This window comes from Mesoplodon bidens (assembly GCF_964165515.1).
Source record: "Mesoplodon bidens genome assembly, chromosome: 17".
NCBI lineage: Eukaryota > Metazoa > Chordata > Mammalia > Artiodactyla > Ziphiidae > Mesoplodon > Mesoplodon bidens.
The window spans coordinates 3,009,742-3,026,736 of record NC_138174.1 but is presented as its reverse complement, the minus strand read 5'-3'; the positions used below and the strand labels follow the sequence as shown (position 1 = coordinate 3,026,736).

The 16,995-nt window shown below is 46.4% G+C and overlaps 1 protein-coding gene across 2 annotated transcripts in view; it reads left to right on the top strand.

The window, feature by feature from the left end:
* Positions 1-16,995, top strand: part of MIPEP (mitochondrial intermediate peptidase) — a 145,564-nt gene that overhangs the window by 24,863 nt on the left and 103,706 nt on the right. For both annotated transcript variants that reach the window (XM_081214381.1, XM_081214382.1), the window contains exons 8-10: positions 2,009-2,057; positions 3,485-3,545; positions 7,479-7,531. In XM_081214381.1, the coding sequence (XP_081070507.1) occupies positions 2,009-2,057; positions 3,485-3,545; positions 7,479-7,531 (163 nt within the window). The remainder of the gene's footprint in view (positions 1-2,008; positions 2,058-3,484; positions 3,546-7,478; positions 7,532-16,995) is intronic.

Genomic DNA, 16,995 nt, shown 5'->3' with positions numbered 1-16,995 from the left:
CCCCGGCTCACAGGGTGGTGAGCGTGGAGATGTCTTGGAGCTGGACTCTGCACATAGTTGGGTTGACTGTGACCTGTGTCCTCGAGGGATTTAACATTCGGTTGGGGAGCCTGGATGTATACATATAAAGATAAACCTTAAGACAGGTCAGTGTCTTTTTAGTTGCAAATGCATAGAATATAGAAAACAATGTCCTAGGATTTTAGGAGCGCAGGAAGTTTGCAGATGCGTGGATGGTTGTTGAAAATTTCCTGAGGGAAGTGAAACTGGAGGTGGACAGTGAGGAACAGGAGGGGTACAGGTTTAGGTGGACCCCACGTGACAGATGTGTCAGGGGGTCATCTTCCAGCGAGGCATGCGTTTGCCCTCAGGCCGTTTCAAACTCATTCTTTTTTATTGAATACTCCGACGGTATTCCAGGTAGATTAATTGAGGTAGATGTCTCATATGTAAGAGAGCTAGGAAAACGAAATAGGTGAAAGTTAGTAAAAAATGGTTAGTTTGAAATAAAAAGCACACACAGGTATATGTGAAAACAGTTCTCTATGCTAGCTGGTTTGATATCTGGAAATAAAGACTTTATTTTAAACTAAATAACAGTTGTTTTTCTTAAACCATCTAAACCGAGGCAGTGTTTTTCAGGTTACGAGATACGGGCTGGTTCACCCCTGATGGTGGGGAGACCCCTGGGTTCCTGGTTTAGGTCCATCCTTTCCCCAGCCTCTTATTTTACTCATATTTTACTCAGAAAAGAGATAAACTGAACAAGAAACTGAAACATATAAAAGACCATGTGGAAAATAGAAAAACAGTGTGTGTAGCCCACTCTCAAATACATGGGAAAGCTCTGTATATGTTAAATAGTGGCAAAAAGTGCTAAATTCAAAAAGTCACATGAAAAATTTCCTATCATGGGAAACAACAGTAAATCCACTACATTGCCTTTATGGGTTTGTACAATATAGTGACTTACGGCTGAAGTATTTTAAGTAGTAAAAAAAAAAAAATTCCAATAGAGCCTAAATTTTTTTGTTTGTTTGTTTGTTTTTTGCGGTACGCGGGCCTCTCACTGTTGTGGCCTCTCCCGTTGCGGAGCACAGGCTCCAGACGCACAGGCTCAACGGCCACGGCTCACAGGCCCAGCTGCTCCGCGGCACGTGGGATCTTCCCAGACTGGGGCACGAACCCGTGTCCCCTGCATCAGCAGGCGGACTCTCAACCACTGCACCACCAGGGAAGCCCGAGCCTAAATTTTTAATGTTCTAATTTTGCAATATTTTCTTTGGATACTGATCCTAAATAGATTATTCTGCTGTGTATATAAAAATAAAAATATTTACCCAGAAAAACACTGATTTTTAAAATCTGATGTTTCTAAGTTGTAGTGATTTTTATGAACAGATCAGCCTAGCTATCTCTTGAAAACTCAGAAAAAAATTAGACATGTCTGACAGACATTTTTTTCCTTATACATATGAATAGATAGAAATAGATTGAAACTTTGGATTCTTTTTTTTTTTTTTTCTTTTTCTTTTTTTTTTGCGGTATGCGGGCCTCTCACTGTTGTGGCCTCTCCCGTTGCGGAGCACAGGGTCCGGACGTGCAGGCTCAGCGGCCATGGCTCACGGGCCCAGCTGCTCTGTGGCATGTGGGATCTTCCTGGACCGGGGCACGAACCCATGTCCCCTGCATCGGCAGGCGGACTCTCAACCACTGTGCCACCAGGGAACCCTGGATTCTTTTCTTTTGTTTCCCCTTAACTGTTTTTATTTTGGGGTATCATTTAAGGCTTTGATTATTACTATGTCACTTTAATTCGTTTATTTAATAAAGATCATCATCATCTAGAAATGCCTAGTATATGTTAGCAACCCAGCTTCCCTTTGAGAATCATCACCTTAAAGGCATTGTAGTGTATGGATTTATGATCACCACATTATAATTTTAACAGGTATGTACATTTTATTTTATGTAGTTAAAGATATTTTCTTTTGGATTTTCATTTTAGAGACTGTCATGCAGTTCCTTGAGAAGCTATCTGACAAACTCTCTGAAAGGTTCGTTTTTTTAATTCTCTTTAGAGTACATGTTATTTAGTTAGGGTTTTTTTTTAAGACTTGATTTATAAAAAAACTGTAAGTGACCTGTTAGGAATATAAGTGTTGGAATATTGTGTCAGATCTGTGGACTGTTCAAGAGATGAGATGAACAGTGAGCCCTACTTTGAAAGTGCACAGTCGTCCCCCGAAGGTGACGGTCTCGGAAACTTGGGCCGTCCCCTCTGGTGAACCAGCCACCTGTCTTTAGGAACTCATCATCGATAGGGACTTCTTAAAATTTCCCAGACCTTTTGAAACTATATATTTTAGCTTGTACCATCCGTTTTATCATCAGCTGGAAACGTAGTATTTCTCTCCTTTCGGCCTCAGCGTGGGCGGCTGGTGGGGATGGTAGATGGATCTGTTTGCCCTGCTATGTGCTTAAGAGCACTCTCAGCGGTCCCTCTGTCACAGCCGCCGGCCTTCTCCCTGCCCAGCCCCCTGGGCTGGCCCTCGTCCTCGGGGCCACTCTGGTAGTGCTCTTTCTGGGGGCCAGCCCCCCAGGAGCCTTCAGACACCCTGGCTCTAGGATGAGGCGTGGCACGTTTGTGAGAGACCGTGATCTCTCCTGTGGCACTGCCTAAAACCTCATTTGCTGCCTGACTGCACCAGCATGTTAATTTTAGCTCCAATTTCCATTTTCTGTTATAAACTCATGCCTAGAACACAGTCCTCTCCAATTTGGATTATATTTATAAATTCTAAAATTATCTTTCAATGCAGTGAGCTATTGTGGCTTTGATATAATGAAGTAGTGTTGATTATGCAGTTATTTGGAACTTTATTCTACTTTGCCTTGCTGGTTAAGCATTATTCTTTTTCACTTATATGTAGCTATAGATTATATTTTGAGCAAACTTATCTTCAGGTTCTTATAGTGGTATGTAGGAGTTCATTCTAACAGAAATTTCATATTCTGCAATTATTAAGTGCATATTTGATTGTTGCCCAGCTGGAGTTTTTTGGTAGGGGAAAAACTATGAATAGCAATCTTAAATATAATCTATGTTAATATTCTTTTATAGGAAGTAATTTGTTAGCCTCTTTTTTAAGGTGTAGCAAAAAGCAGTGCTTCAGAGTTCACTGATTAACACTTTGCACTTCGCATGTTTCTGTTAACACTGCTAGTTTTTCCAGGCTTTTAGTACTTTCAAGACATATCTCTGCCAAGATGCTTTTTAAGGTAGAAATTGTAGTAATTTACTGATGTGTATATTATCGTTTCTTCTAGCACATGTAAAATTTGGTTAATACTGGTTGCATTTGCACTACAAATTACTTCTAATTTTATCATGAATATTGGAAAGTAGCATAAGCAGACCAGTTCTTTTATAATTAATTATGAAAATTGTGTCCTAACAATGAATGATAAACCTGTTTTACAGAACTCTAAAAGATTTTGAGATGATACGAGGGATGAAAATGAAACTAAATCCTCAAAATTCTGTAAGTGACCATCTTGGGATATTTTTATTATAATATAAACAGTCTGTCAGCTGAGGTCTTTATCTTTTGACTCTAGAACTTACTTGTGATTTGCTGATGGTGTATATAGTCTTGTTTCTTCTGATCCTTGGATTTGGGGAATAAAGTATTGAAATATTTGATCCAAATGTCTAAGTCTGACATTCCAGTAAATCCAGTGTTTTTGTTGGTTAGTTGCTCGCTCTCTCTCTCTCTCTCTCTCTCTCTCTCTCTCTCTCACACACACACCCACACACCCACACACACACCCACACACCCACCCCCATACTGTCTGTTAACACAACCTGTGTTAATATCTGCTCACACAAAGGTTGCCTCTGTTCTATGGAGAGTTGGCATCTCTGTGCAAAGCACCTGTAGGGGGCTCAGGGAGGGGGTGACCTGGCCGGTGGCAGCTTCAACATCAGTGCTCACCTTGCAGTTGACACGTTTGTTTGCTAACCTGTGGAGCTCAGTTAAGTAGATCAATGTTGACGGACAAAGTGTAACCCGTCCTGAAAACACTGAATCTTAAGATCAAATGATTACATGATCCTTCCAGTCAGACTAAGTGTCCTTAGGGCCAGAGGGTGCCCTGAAAAGGGGTGAGATCCCAGGTGTTAGGGCTCGGGTCCTCATCTGGCTCGGGGGTGCCACGGGATTGCTGGGGTGTCTGGGCCCCTCTCCTGTAGCTGCTGTTGGTGGTCATTCTTGGTTGCTGGTGGCTGCTGAGCAGGGTTAGAAACTCTTTACCAGCTTCCCAGATCCAACCACCATGAAATGGAGTAATTCTGTCATAGTCACTGATTTCAGGAGTAGCATGTGAGATTGTTAACTGGTAGTCAGAGCTGTATCTAGCAGAGTAACGGATTAGCCATCCACCCACTTTGGCTTGGTAGGTAGGTCCACTTAGGAAACTAGATCATGGATCAGAATTTAGCTTGGTGAGCACAGGAACAGAAAAGGTGAAGTGTGTTGCCAAAAGCTAATTCATTAATATGACTCGAAATTGTTCTCCCTGGACATGTTTTTGTTTGTTTGGTTTTTTTTTTTTTTTGGCTGCATTGGGTCTTCGTTGCTGCACACGGGTTTTCTCTAGTTGCGGCAAGCGGGACTACTCTTCTTCGCGGTGCGCGGGCTTCTCATTGCAGTGGCTTCTCTTGTTGTAGAGCACGGGCTCTAGGCACGTGGGCTTCAGTAGTTGTGACACACGGGCTCAGTCGTTGTGGCTCGTGGGCTCTAGAGCACAGGCTCAGTAGTTGTGGCACACGGGCTTAGTTGCTCCGTGGCATGTGGGACCTTCCTGGACCAGGGCTTGAGCCTGTGTCCCCTGCATTGGCAGGCGGATTCTTAACCACTGCGCCATCAGGGAAGCCCCAGACATGTTATGTAGCTACTGATGCCGGCTGTTCTGAGGATGTGTGGGAAATGCCCAGCCTTCTCTCCTGAAGCCCCCGTTTTGGTGAAGGTACCACTGTTCACCCTGCTCCCCTAGCCAGAACCGGGACTAAGTCTAGACCAGGGGTTCTCAAACTGCTCCCTGGAAGGCAGCACCTGGGCACTTGGTAGAAAAGCAGGCTCTCGAGCGCCACGTGCTGTGTGTCAGTGAGCCCTGCGGGTGTTCACACCCCGCCCCCGCCCATAGTGTCAGGTACCGAGGCCTGCAGCTTCTGCCTTCCTGGGAACTCTGTCCCCTGTCTGTGCCCATTGCCACAGCCCTGGCTGAGGTCATTATTACTTCTCCCCAAGACGACAGTGACTGGTTTTCTAGCCTTTTGTTCTGCTCCCCTCGAAGTTGTCCTGCATTCCAACTGCTTTGCTGGGTGCCTGGCCCACGTTGGATGCGGAGAAGGTCCTGTGCACTTACTGGGAGTGGGAATGACTGAACGCAGGGCCGCCAGAGGGATTTTTCTAGAACACTGATTGGGCCTCGCACTCTTTTGTTTAACATTTTCAGGTAATTATTAGATTTACTTCCCATTTCTTAGCTTTCCCGCCAAGCCCTTCGTAATCTTTCCTGGACCTCCTCCTCTTCTGCCTGGGAGCCCAGTCAGTGTTCTCCGCTCACTGACACCTGCGTGATGCTCGTGTGCTCTTTTCACTTACTTTTTGCTTTGCTTTCCCTTCTTTTACTTTATTTTTATTTATTTTTTATTGAAGTATAGTTGATTTACCATGCTGTGCTTTGTTTTATTTTTAAATTGTAACTGACATTTATGTGCCAGCAAATGCCGTACATCTGGATTACGTGCTCCCACTCTTCACAGCCCAACTCAGGCTGTGTCTCCTCCAGGCGTCTCCTGCCCTCCCCTGTGATTTAACACCCTTCGTGGGCTGTTTGGCGTGGCACAGCGTCATAGACGTGACACACTGTTCTCTGACTGGCGGGCCGCTTGTCTTCCTGCTGCCTGGCCCGTTGTCAGCTCTTGGTACAGGGATGGTGTCTTGTCTCTGTTGCATTAGAGCCTGCGCTCTGTCTGGCACGTAGCAGTAAACAGTCATCTGTTGGAGGCCGTGAGTGCCAGGAGCTGATCACTCAGGGGCCAGAGCCCCAGGGCTGCTGTCCGTGCCCTTCAGGAGCTCGTGGGCAGAAAGAAAGGAAGCCTCCACGTCTTACCTTGGTTCCCTTCCCTGATAAAAGTATGAGCGTGGCGCATGAGCAAGAAACCTTGTCCTCAGAGGAGATCACGTCTAAACCGAACCTTTGAAGAACCTTGGTGATAAGGGTGGAAGCCTCGTTCCCGGAGCTCTGCTCAGTGCCAGGTGTTTTGTTTTGCAGTTGAAGTGCATTTAGCAGTACTGTGTGGGAGATGCTGTTGATTCATTCAACAGATAACCCTTGAGGGACTGCTGTGTACCAGGCAGAATTCAGGGGCCAAGATACAACGGGAAAATTGCAAACAAAATCCCTGCCCTCATGCAGCTTATGTCGTAGGGGAAGAAAAGAGATAGTAAACACATGAAAAAAATCAGCATTGTGCTAGTCCTGTGGTGATAGGGACTGTGGGGGAAATAATGCAGAAAAAGCGGATGGAGGCTGTTGTCTTATAGGGGCTGGGCAGTGAAGACCGCCCCCCGCCCCCCCAGGAAGATGGCACCGGAGCAGCCCTGAAGAAGTGAGGGGCTGGCGACAGCCAAGGAAGAGCCCTCTAGGCAGAGGCCAGACGGAGGGGTCTGCCTTGCGGTGGAGGAGCAGCAGGGTGGGGGAGGGGGGCGCGGGGTTGGGGAGGAAAGTGGGGAAGCCCTGGGAGTCCGCACGCTGTGGACTGTGGGCCTGGACCCAGGCCGCCTGCTTCCCGGCCTGGCCTCTGCCTGCTCTCTGTCACCTGGCAGCTTGCGGGGAGTGTGGTCCGCACAGCTACCCCAGCTTCCTGTCACTGTTCTGTACAAGGTGTCAAAAATGGTTGTTCTCGTGTTTCTTTATGACATATTTTCTTTGCCAAGATTAGCGTTAATTCTGCCTTAGTTACGTTTTAAATTGTTGCTCTCATTTCTGGGATCCACCCTAAGCTTCTTGCTTAGATTTAGAAAGAACTCTAGTCTCACCTTTAGTTCCCTAATCTTACCTGCAGTATGTTTTATGGATTAATACACGGGTTACATTTTGGGGAAAATTTCAGCGTGGCTAATTTAATCTATCAATTTTGACTTTCATTAGTTTACATTTTAGAATGACATTTGTTTCCCTTTTCCCGAAATTCTGCGATTATGCCTTATTTATACCTCTCAACTCACTGATTGCAGGGAAGTCAAAATAAAAAGGCACGTATTTCCTGCCAAGTCACGAATTTTTAGGCTTTTTATTAAACTTTTTCTGGCATCATAACAGGTATACATTTTATAAGTTGGCTAAATTATTGATTAAAATTGTGAAGTAGTCAACAGCTTCCATAACAGTGAATTTTTCCTTCGTAGGAATTAATGCCTTGGGACCCCCCCTACTACAGCGGTGTGATTCGTGCAGAGAGGTACGTTTTTTGAGAAATACTCGTATGTGAGAAGGAAGAAAGAAATATGTATTGAGCGTTTTGCCTGCTAACTGGGCAACGGTCCCTTCACTCGGTGCCCACGTTACAAACCTGCGTCCCCTCAAGCTCAGGCCCTGTGCTGGAGTGGCCAGCATCTGCCCTCAGGTCACTTATCCGGGTTGGGAAGCCCCTCCCCCAGGCCTGTAGTGGTCCCTCCCCCATAGCTCGTCCTCTGTGGCCTCTGTCATTCCTGTTTACACCTTGTGAGTATCTCCCGCATGGCTGGAATCCGGCCCCTCCGCCTCCTGTGGGTGCTGTCCAGGCTCTTTCTAGACTCTGAGCTGGAGGGGCTGGGACTTTGCTAGAACCCTCGTCGTGTCCCGTTTCGGGCCCAGGGTGGGTGCTCGGCAAATATTTGTTGAACCAGTAGAGGAATACGGTAGTACTTGGCATGGCACAGTGTGGTTTTCTTAATGTTTTCTCATTTTTATTGGAACACGTCAGCATGTTATTGGCACATCTGGAAGGATATAAATGAAATAAGGATTTGGGAAACTTATGTTGATAGAGGGGCTCCTCTGGCTTCTGTGTTCCTCTGTGTCTATTAAACTGTGGCGAACTAGGAGCTATGCTTTTTCCCTAACTATACCCTGTTTCTGTCATTTTTATGTTTGCTTGTAAACCCACAAAATATGGAGGCCTGTTCAGAGTGAACACAAAAATGTTTATGTCCCAAGCAACTTTATATCTGCAAGAGGAATATATTTTTTAAGAATCTCAGAATCTTAGCCTTTAACAAATCCTTAACATTTTTCTCTTATGGTTCATTTTTTAGATATGCAGTTAAGATTGACTTAGGTCCTGGAAGAGAATAAAAGTTTTGAGCTGCTTTCTTTACTAAAGCTTGCTGGCATATATCATGATAATATACTTAGTCAGTTGGTATTAAACTTCGAAGTCTTTTGGTTACCATGCATTATATTCAAGCATCAAGCAAAGGGTAGTAAGCACCTCACTAAGATTAGACGCCGCTTATTCTAATGGTTTCTTTCGGCATTTGTCATAGAAGCAGAAACCTGTAGCTTTTCCTGTTCTTTCTGCCCCGGCAGCAGGAGGTGGCCTGAGATCAGTCAGTGTGTCCAAGAGCTGACCCACTGAGTTCCCTCCCATCTTTTCCCCTCTGTGGCCTCTCTTTACGTATCTGTTCCCCAAACCAGTCTTACTTAGAGAGCATAGGTGTCTCCCAACCTGTAGGTAATAATGCTTTGTCAGCTGGTATTTCTTATACATGTGTCCCAAATTCAGCATCAGTCACCTTCTCTACGAAAGCACGTAAACTGTAGTTCAGAATCTATAATAATTTGATCCTGATAAACAGTGAGTGCTTAGAATATATTATAGCTTAACATAAGGTATGCTAGTGATAAGACATTACTTCACAATTGTGTTTTATGGCTGCAAGACTTCAGATCCTGCTCTTACGGTTGCATTAAAAAATAGCATTTCTCTCTTAAAATCCTTTCAAAGACATAGCATACAGGAATGTTAAATTTTTTACTAATATGTTCCATATTTATGTAAAGTTTTTAGTTGTATTTTTGACATTGGAAAGTCATGTGAATTAGATGTCCTTGTTTCTTTCTAATTTTTGCCACTGTGATTTTTATGTGGTGTTCCTCTGCATCATGTCCCCCACCCCTTATTGTTACTATTACTATTATTATTTTTGACCGTGCTGCGTAACACGCAGGATCTTAGTTCTCCGACCAGGGATCGAACCCATGTCCCCTGCAGTGGAAGCTCCGAGTCCTAACCACTGGACCGCCAGGGAAGTCCCTCCCATCCCTTATTTTTTAATACCTTAGCCTTAAATTTAAAAGCGATATTTTTGTCATTTAACTGTGCTCTGTAAGTGTAGCATACCCAAGTGGTGGTTCTGTGGAAATTACATGTGGATATTTGAATACTTGGAAAGATAGAATCGATGATGAAGTATACGTACGCATTAATCAGGGTGTGCGATCCCTGAGAAGTCTGACAGTGATCTTAAACAGAAGCTATCGAATAAAGGGGAGTGAGTCCTCCATTTATACAAACGTGCACCACGGGAAAGTCTTTCTGCTGCTGCCTGACTCCGGACTCAGTACTTGGAGACCCCGGAGACCCCGAAGGTTGGGAATTCTGACTTCTCTGCCCCCACCACAGAGATGGGGTCTTCTTGTCCACATGGGAGGATCGGGGGCAGCGTGGCCCTGTGGCCAGGAGCTCCTGAGGGCTGAGGCCCCGGGCAGGCCTGGCTCGCCTGTGACACGTGCTACACACAGTCTGGGAAAGTGACCTATCCTCAGCCAGCTTGTATTTTTAGTACTAAAATAACATTATTATGTGGAATTGGCCTTCTGTAGACCTTCTTCTAGAGAATGGTCCCCTCTAAGAGATGCTTTGTAATTGTCCTCTCAAATCTTTTGAAGGAGGTTCAGTTCTGCCTTAACGCTTCTCTGAGAAAACACTCATCTGAAATGTAATGACTGTATTAAATGAGTAGCAGAATACTCTTCAGAGAGCTTTTGGTGAGAGAGACAGCACTGGACAAGGGCCCACCTCGCCTGTGCGTCCTGGTGGCCGTGTCCAGGGCGGGGGAGCCTGCCTGTAGCCGGCAGGACAGCACACAGGGGTCCCTTCCGTCTTCAAGGTCACGGGCCCACTACCGCCTTTAGAATGAAGCTGGAGCGTCGCTCAAGGCCTGCGTGGCTCTAACGAAAGGTACACACATGCCCTCTGGTTCTCCCTCACCACCCCCGTCCTCCTCAGGTTACCTCGGCCAAACTGAACCCTGTCCCCTGCCTGGGCCCTTTCTGTCTCAGAGACTGCGGCTTCCTGCCCTACCTGTGACGTTGTGTCTGGAGTCCCCGAAGCCCCCCGGCCTGTGCTTACAGCCCAAGTGCCGCACGGCCAGGCGCTCACAGTGTCCTCTGGGCCTCACTGTCAGCCACGCCTGGAAGCACAGAGCAACGCTTGTCTTGTCTCCTCTGTTTGAAGTGCAGTGGGGAACATGGTCTGGGCCCAGGAAATGTGTGCTGGTTGACAGCTGTTGTTGGAGCCTGTGTCTACACCAGTGGTTGGAGGTCCATAGTAAAAGCGACCCAGTGATCACTATTCTGGTAAACATATTTTTGTGGGTGACATTTTTTATCTGTCAGGTTTGTTGAAGGCAGCATGACCTCTGGAGGTCTTCATGATGCTCCTTTGTTGAGAGGTTCCCCCAGGCTGGCTGGTTCTTAGAGTAGAAATCACCACTCTTCTGGGACCACAGTGTAACCCACCTGACAGCCACAGGGAACTTCAGTTCACTTATTTGGCTGTTAACTCAGTAAAAGAACCAGGAAAAGGGATGCAGAAATGCTTTAGATGGGATTGTAAGAATTGGGGGTTTAAAACCTCTATTCTGAGTAGCTTAAAAGGCAGAGGATTGAGTTTTTGGTTTGCAGTGTCAATCATCTTGATTGACTAGAGTAGGCTGAGAGGCGCGGGTAGTGGAGGAGAAAAGAAAGGGAAAATGTAATAGTTTGGGTTTGAGGCTAGAAGGTAGAACAAAGTGAAGATTTCTAAATCCTCTTTAAATGCCTCTACTTGCAAGTAAAGACTAAAATGTGTGGTTTGACATGAAATGAAAAGCGGAAGGGGCTTTCCTTGATTTGAGCTTTTTTTCAAGTTACCCAGGGACTTTTTTTGGCCTACATGTTAAACACTTAAGATTTATTTCACGTTTCTTGATGTTCGCATAAGAGAAGAAAGAGCCTATTAGAAAGATAGGAAATTGTGTTTTAAAATTGTGAGAGGTGAGTCCTGGAAAACAGTGGCAGAAGCAGCTGATGGGGAATCTTAAAGAGCAAAACTACCTTCATTTTTTTTATTTTTCAAGTTTGAAATTCTTCATGGAGGAGTGAAAGTAATTCTTTACGAAAAGCGTATGTGCAATGATTTTATTTAAAATGTTTATTTTTGAAGAGTTAATACGTTCACGTGGTTGGGAAAAAACTGAAAACAACATAAGTATCCATTGAGGTATTTCAAATGCTGCTCACAGCCTTCCTCCCACCCCTGCCCTCCAGAGTGATCATTCTTACAGTGTTCAGTGCATCCTTCCAGTGTTTGATTTTTGTTTTTAATGCTCGAGGACTTTATTTCTTTTCTGCCAAGGATGAGTTTCAGTGAATCACATTTCACTTATTTTGGTGCTGTTTTATAGAATGATGTCATTGGGGTGTGGGATTCAGTATGGTTTATTCCTTGCTAAGGTATATTCTGAAATGTCTGGAGCGTTCACATAATGAAATAGGAATGTTGTGTGTTTTAAACTATTCATAAAGCATTGGACTTCCACGGAAGGATGGTGTGGTGTTTCAAGATACTACAACTGCTTGATACGTGAAATTGTGCAGTTTATTTGTGAAATTGTGCAGTTTATTTGTTAGTACATGTATACTGAGCTCGTTGCTTTCAATTTTTAAGAAAATTAACCTTTATAATGAAAACTTTCAAAATAAACAGAAATAGGGAGAATAATATAAGTAACCCCCATATACTCATCTACCAGATGAAGTAATTATCAAGGTTTTGCCATGTTTGCTTCACTGGTCTCTTTTATTTCTCCCTTCCTTCTTGTTACTGAAGTATTTTAAGCTGAATCCTAGCCCTTGTGTCACGTCACTCTTGTGTATTCTTTCCCTCTCTCAGTACGTGGCTGTTTTCTTATATGACTCCAGAACCACCAGAACCCAGTTAAGTTTGCAGCAGTTCATGGGCGTCATCTCGTACCCTGACTACACCCCTGTTTCCTTGATGGTCTCCAGTCTGTTTCTTCCCAGTTGGCTTGCTGGGCTTTCTGTCTGAGTCTCTTGCTCCAGAGCCGGTCCCCACACGTCATGCTCCAGCCAACCTTGTTCACATTGCCACTTGCTAAAGAGACCAGGTCGTTGGTCCTACAGAATTTCCAAGCTCGTGGACTGATCTGGTTGCCTTCACGTGGGGTCGTTTCTCTGGTTCCTGTCTTCCTGTAACGTGGATCTTGTACCCCTCTCCCCCCTCCAACTGTTGGTTGCACTGTCTTGTGTTTCACGTGTGGCTATTTGATTCTACATATTGATGGAACTGAAGAAGCTGCGTGAGAGGCTGTCATAATAGAGGTCTCCCTGCTCTCCTGGGATTTGGCTCCAGCCTCTATGATGTGGTCCTGTCACCTGGTGCCACGTCAGCGTGACTGTGGTCATCCTTTCCCCTGAGGTTCCCTTTCCTACCTCTCTAGGGTGAGGATGAAATTGTACTGTGATCTGTGTTAAGAGCAGTTTCCAGGACTTCCCTGGTGGTGCAGTGGTTAAGAATCCACCTGCCAATGCAGGGGACACGGGTTCGAGCCCTGATCCAGGAAGATCCCACATGCCGTGGAGCAGCTAAGCCCGTGCACCACAACTACTGAACCTGCACTCTAGAGCCCGCGAGCCACAAGTACTGAGCCCGCATGCCACAACTACGTGCGCCTAGAGCCTGTGCTCCGCAACAAGAGAGGCCACTGCTTTTGAGTAGCCCCTGCTCTCTGCAAGTAGAGAAAGCCCGCGCGCAGCAACGAAGACTCAACTCAGCCAAAAATAATTAAAATAAATAAATTTGAAAAAAAAAAAAGAGCATTTTCCAGTGAACCGTGTATCTGATCTCCACCATTAAGGAAAAGAGCCCCCTCCTTACCAGGCAATTTGGCTGGAGCTGTTTTCTTGCCTCTGGAGTCAGAAGTCAAGATAGGACCAAACGGACGATGGCCAGTTCTTTATGAAATAGAGACGAAAAAGGTATTTTCAGTGTGTGGTTACCTGAAAGGGAAACAGGTTCCTACTAACTTTCGGTTCTTTCACTGCTACCTTACCTGTATTTAGCTGGAGAAAACAGTCATTCTCCCGGTGGCTTCAAGATGACAAGTTTCGTGGTGTCATCCAGCTGTCACACTGTGATCCTGGCGAAAACATCATTCCTCATGCCAGAAACATTCTGTGTGTTTCATTTTCCTTTGGTGAATTTGAAAATAGCTCCTCTGACGGTGTCGTCACACATGTATGTCTGTGCCTCCTAAGTGTCTGTTATCCGTCGTGTTCGTCCTGCAGGGACCCTCTGTAAGCACTTGACGGCTGTGCAGATTCCCACACCTGCCTTAACTTACTGAATGGAATAGGGTGAGACTGAAGCCTGTGGTGCCTGCAGTTTCAACCGGGATTCACTGACGGTACTGAACTGTGTTGTGTTTTCACTAAGTTCAGTGCCAAGGTTTTTGGAAGTAAAGTCCAAGTTCTTTCTTTACCTTCATCCCAGGTGCATCAGAAGTTGACATATAAGTCTGACTCATAGAGTGTGCTTCAGAGAGACACTGACACATTGATTTTTTTAAAAAACTTAAATTACAACAAATGAATTCTTCAGTGGAAAGTCTCTTACTGACTAGTATTTCTGTACTTACTTTAATGATAGCGTTCCTGATGGGGATTTTGAGATATTGCTAAATTCTATTGTTTTTAATAAGAAAGACAATTTATACCATTTACCATGTTGATTATAATACGTTCTTTGAAAACTGAAAATTTGTAAACCCACATGTAGCATATTTTTAACCAGAAGAAATAGAAGAGAATTTACTGAGCTTCACTTATCAACCATGGTGGATGAACAGTAATCTTCTTCCAGTTTTTTTCTGAGGATTCTAGAGATCTCTTATTTCTGCATTCAAGTCAGGGGAAAAACTTTACAACAAATAGCAAGCAGTAAACTTCTTGCAAAACTAGGAAAGAGTTTGAGGTGATGAAACCAAATCCTCCGAATACAGTTAAATTTTACTGTGTTTAGGTTGGGCTGTGGCTCTCACGTGCTGTAAGGTTTTATATGTCACCTGTTGTGCTTTTCTCTTGTTTGGGGGGTGTCTCTAGATGACGGAGGAAATTTTTTTCTCAGTGGTTTCTCTTCGAGTAGGACAGTCATGGGGACCATGCTGCGAGGAGGTATCACGGCAAGCGGGGGTGTCCGGCGTGGTGGCCCCAGGGGCACAGGGGGAAGCAAGTCCTGCTCCTCGGTTCTTCCGGGGGTGGGGGGCTGCCTCCTGAGCCCGGCATCCTGGAGGGCCTCAGTGACCTGTGACAGTGAACATCCTGTGAGTTGCGGATGTAAGCTGAGTGCACAAAGGCAGGGCCTGGTCTTCAGGGCGCCTCTGGCAGGGGTGTAGCTGCTGGAAATACTTGGAGCTTCCTGAATCCCTCACAGCCTCTCTGGGCCTCTCCCTTCTGGCTGCTCTTCAGGAGGGAATTGCCTTTCGTTTGGGAGGGTCATGGAGAGCCTGGTGGGGCACCGGCGTGGGGGGTCTCTTCCTTGTGCTGTGAGGCTGCTGAGTGAGGCGGGTGGTCTTTGTGGTTGAACCTGTGGTGCCCTGTGCAGCCGCTCCCTCCCCTGGGGCCCCTTCCACCCCCCACGCCCTTCCCTCCTTCCCTCCTCTGCGGCTTCTCCCTGACCCCCACTTCTCCCTGCTTCTCCCTGACCCTCCCTCCCCCTCCCTCCCCCGTGCTTTTCCCTGACCCTTCCCCCCGCCCCCCACCCCCGTGCTTCTCCCTGACCCCCCCAACTTCTCCCTGACCCTCCCTCCCCTGTGCTTCTCCCTGACCCTCCCCCCCACTTCTCCCTGACCTCCCCCCCGTGCTTCTCCCTGACCCCTGCCCTGTGCTTCTCCCTGACCCTCCCCCCGTGCTTCTCCCTGACCCTCCCCCCTTGCTACTTCCTGACCTCATGCTCTCCCCCCCAGCAGAACTGACCACAGCCTCGTCTTCATCCCCTCTGCACTCACGCCCCTGTCACTTGCATTAGGTGCTCTTCATGGTTTTGGGGCCTTACTCTTTCCACACTGAGTGTCATCAGGCACATAGTAGGTGATTAACTCGCAACATTAAGTCAAGCTTCCTGACAGAGTGTCGCTGTGATGGGCGGAGTGCCTGCTTTTCTCCAGGCACAGTGCCGGCTTCTTTGCGTGCATTTGTCTGATAATCAGCGGAGCCTGGGACATATTGTATTGGGTTGGCCAAAATGTTCATGTGGGTTTTTCCGTAACATCTTATGGAGAAACCCGAACGAACTTTTTGGCAAACCCAGTAGTTCATTTTCCTGGTGAGGACGTTGAGACCCCCCAAAACCAGAAAAAAAAACCACTTTCTCTCAGAGCACAGACGGAGATGGAGCCGAGGTTTTAACCTCCAGCCCAGGGCCTTGTCTCCGAGACTGCCGTGGGCTGTCGCCAGCCTCTCCCAGTCTCAATGTCCTCCAGTAAAATTGAGTAATAATTCTAGCCTCCCCTGTCTCACAGGACTATGTCAGGAATATGGGAGGCTTCTGACGTGAAGGTGCTTGGCAAATTGTGCAGCACCGCGCACGTCTAAGATAACGTCATCTCACACCGTTAGACGTGTTGCTTCAGCAGTTATTCTAACTTTATTATGTATCATCAATCTCTTCCTTTTGATTAACTTTCCCTTTGCCTGCAGAGGTGCTGAGATATTCCTTGTCATGAAACAGCCGCCCTTCCCATGACCCTTGCAGAGATTGAAGTCCTCGTTTTTTCTTGCCAAACCTCCCCCGGCAGTCTAGACTGGATGCCTCCTTTCTCTGGTCTCTGTCGTCTGACTTGTGGCCCTGACAGTCAATCAGACGGTCTCTCCGAGTTACCAGCCGCCTGCCACGCGTACAGTTCGGTCACTCGCTTTAGCCCTCCACACCCCCACCTCTGCGGTTCCTGCTGGTACTTAGTTCCTGTTCCCTGAAGTTCCTTCTTCAGTACAGGCCCTCGGCCCCTGCTCCCCACCTTCTCACCACTGCTCATTTTCCCTTCTGGCTTCTTCTCTAAACTGGCCGCACTTTTTTGTTCGCGGGGTGCAGCTTTAGCAGTGAACTCAGGGTTTTGACGCCCGACTATTGGGAAACGTGACTGAGGACGAACATCCAGGTGTAGCGCTTCCTTTAGTACTTCCACCGGTAACACGCTTGTGGGAGGGACCTCAGTGCCGGGGCCCGAAGAAAGCAGGCCCGCAGCTCCCTCCTTGGTGTCATTTACTCCCCGACCGCTGTCATCTGGTTGAAGAGAAGCCTCAGCCCTCCTGCTCGGTCCTGTCGTAACCTCGGGGAGATGACTCGTCTTTGTGTAAACCTATTTTCGTACTGGCGAATGGGGGTAATAGTGTGACCTTGTAGGGCTGTTTCTGCTGTTACGGGAGAGATATATAAAGGGCTGAGCCCAGGGTCCTCGTGAGCACTTGTCATCCGCAGCATCACCCAAATGACCGTGGGTAAGCTGTCATTTTATAGATTAAAGTTAGGGAACATGGACATACTTGCCCTAAGGAGTCCTCTCTTGCCAGGGTAATGAGTCTTTGCCTTCCTGACTGTGTCGT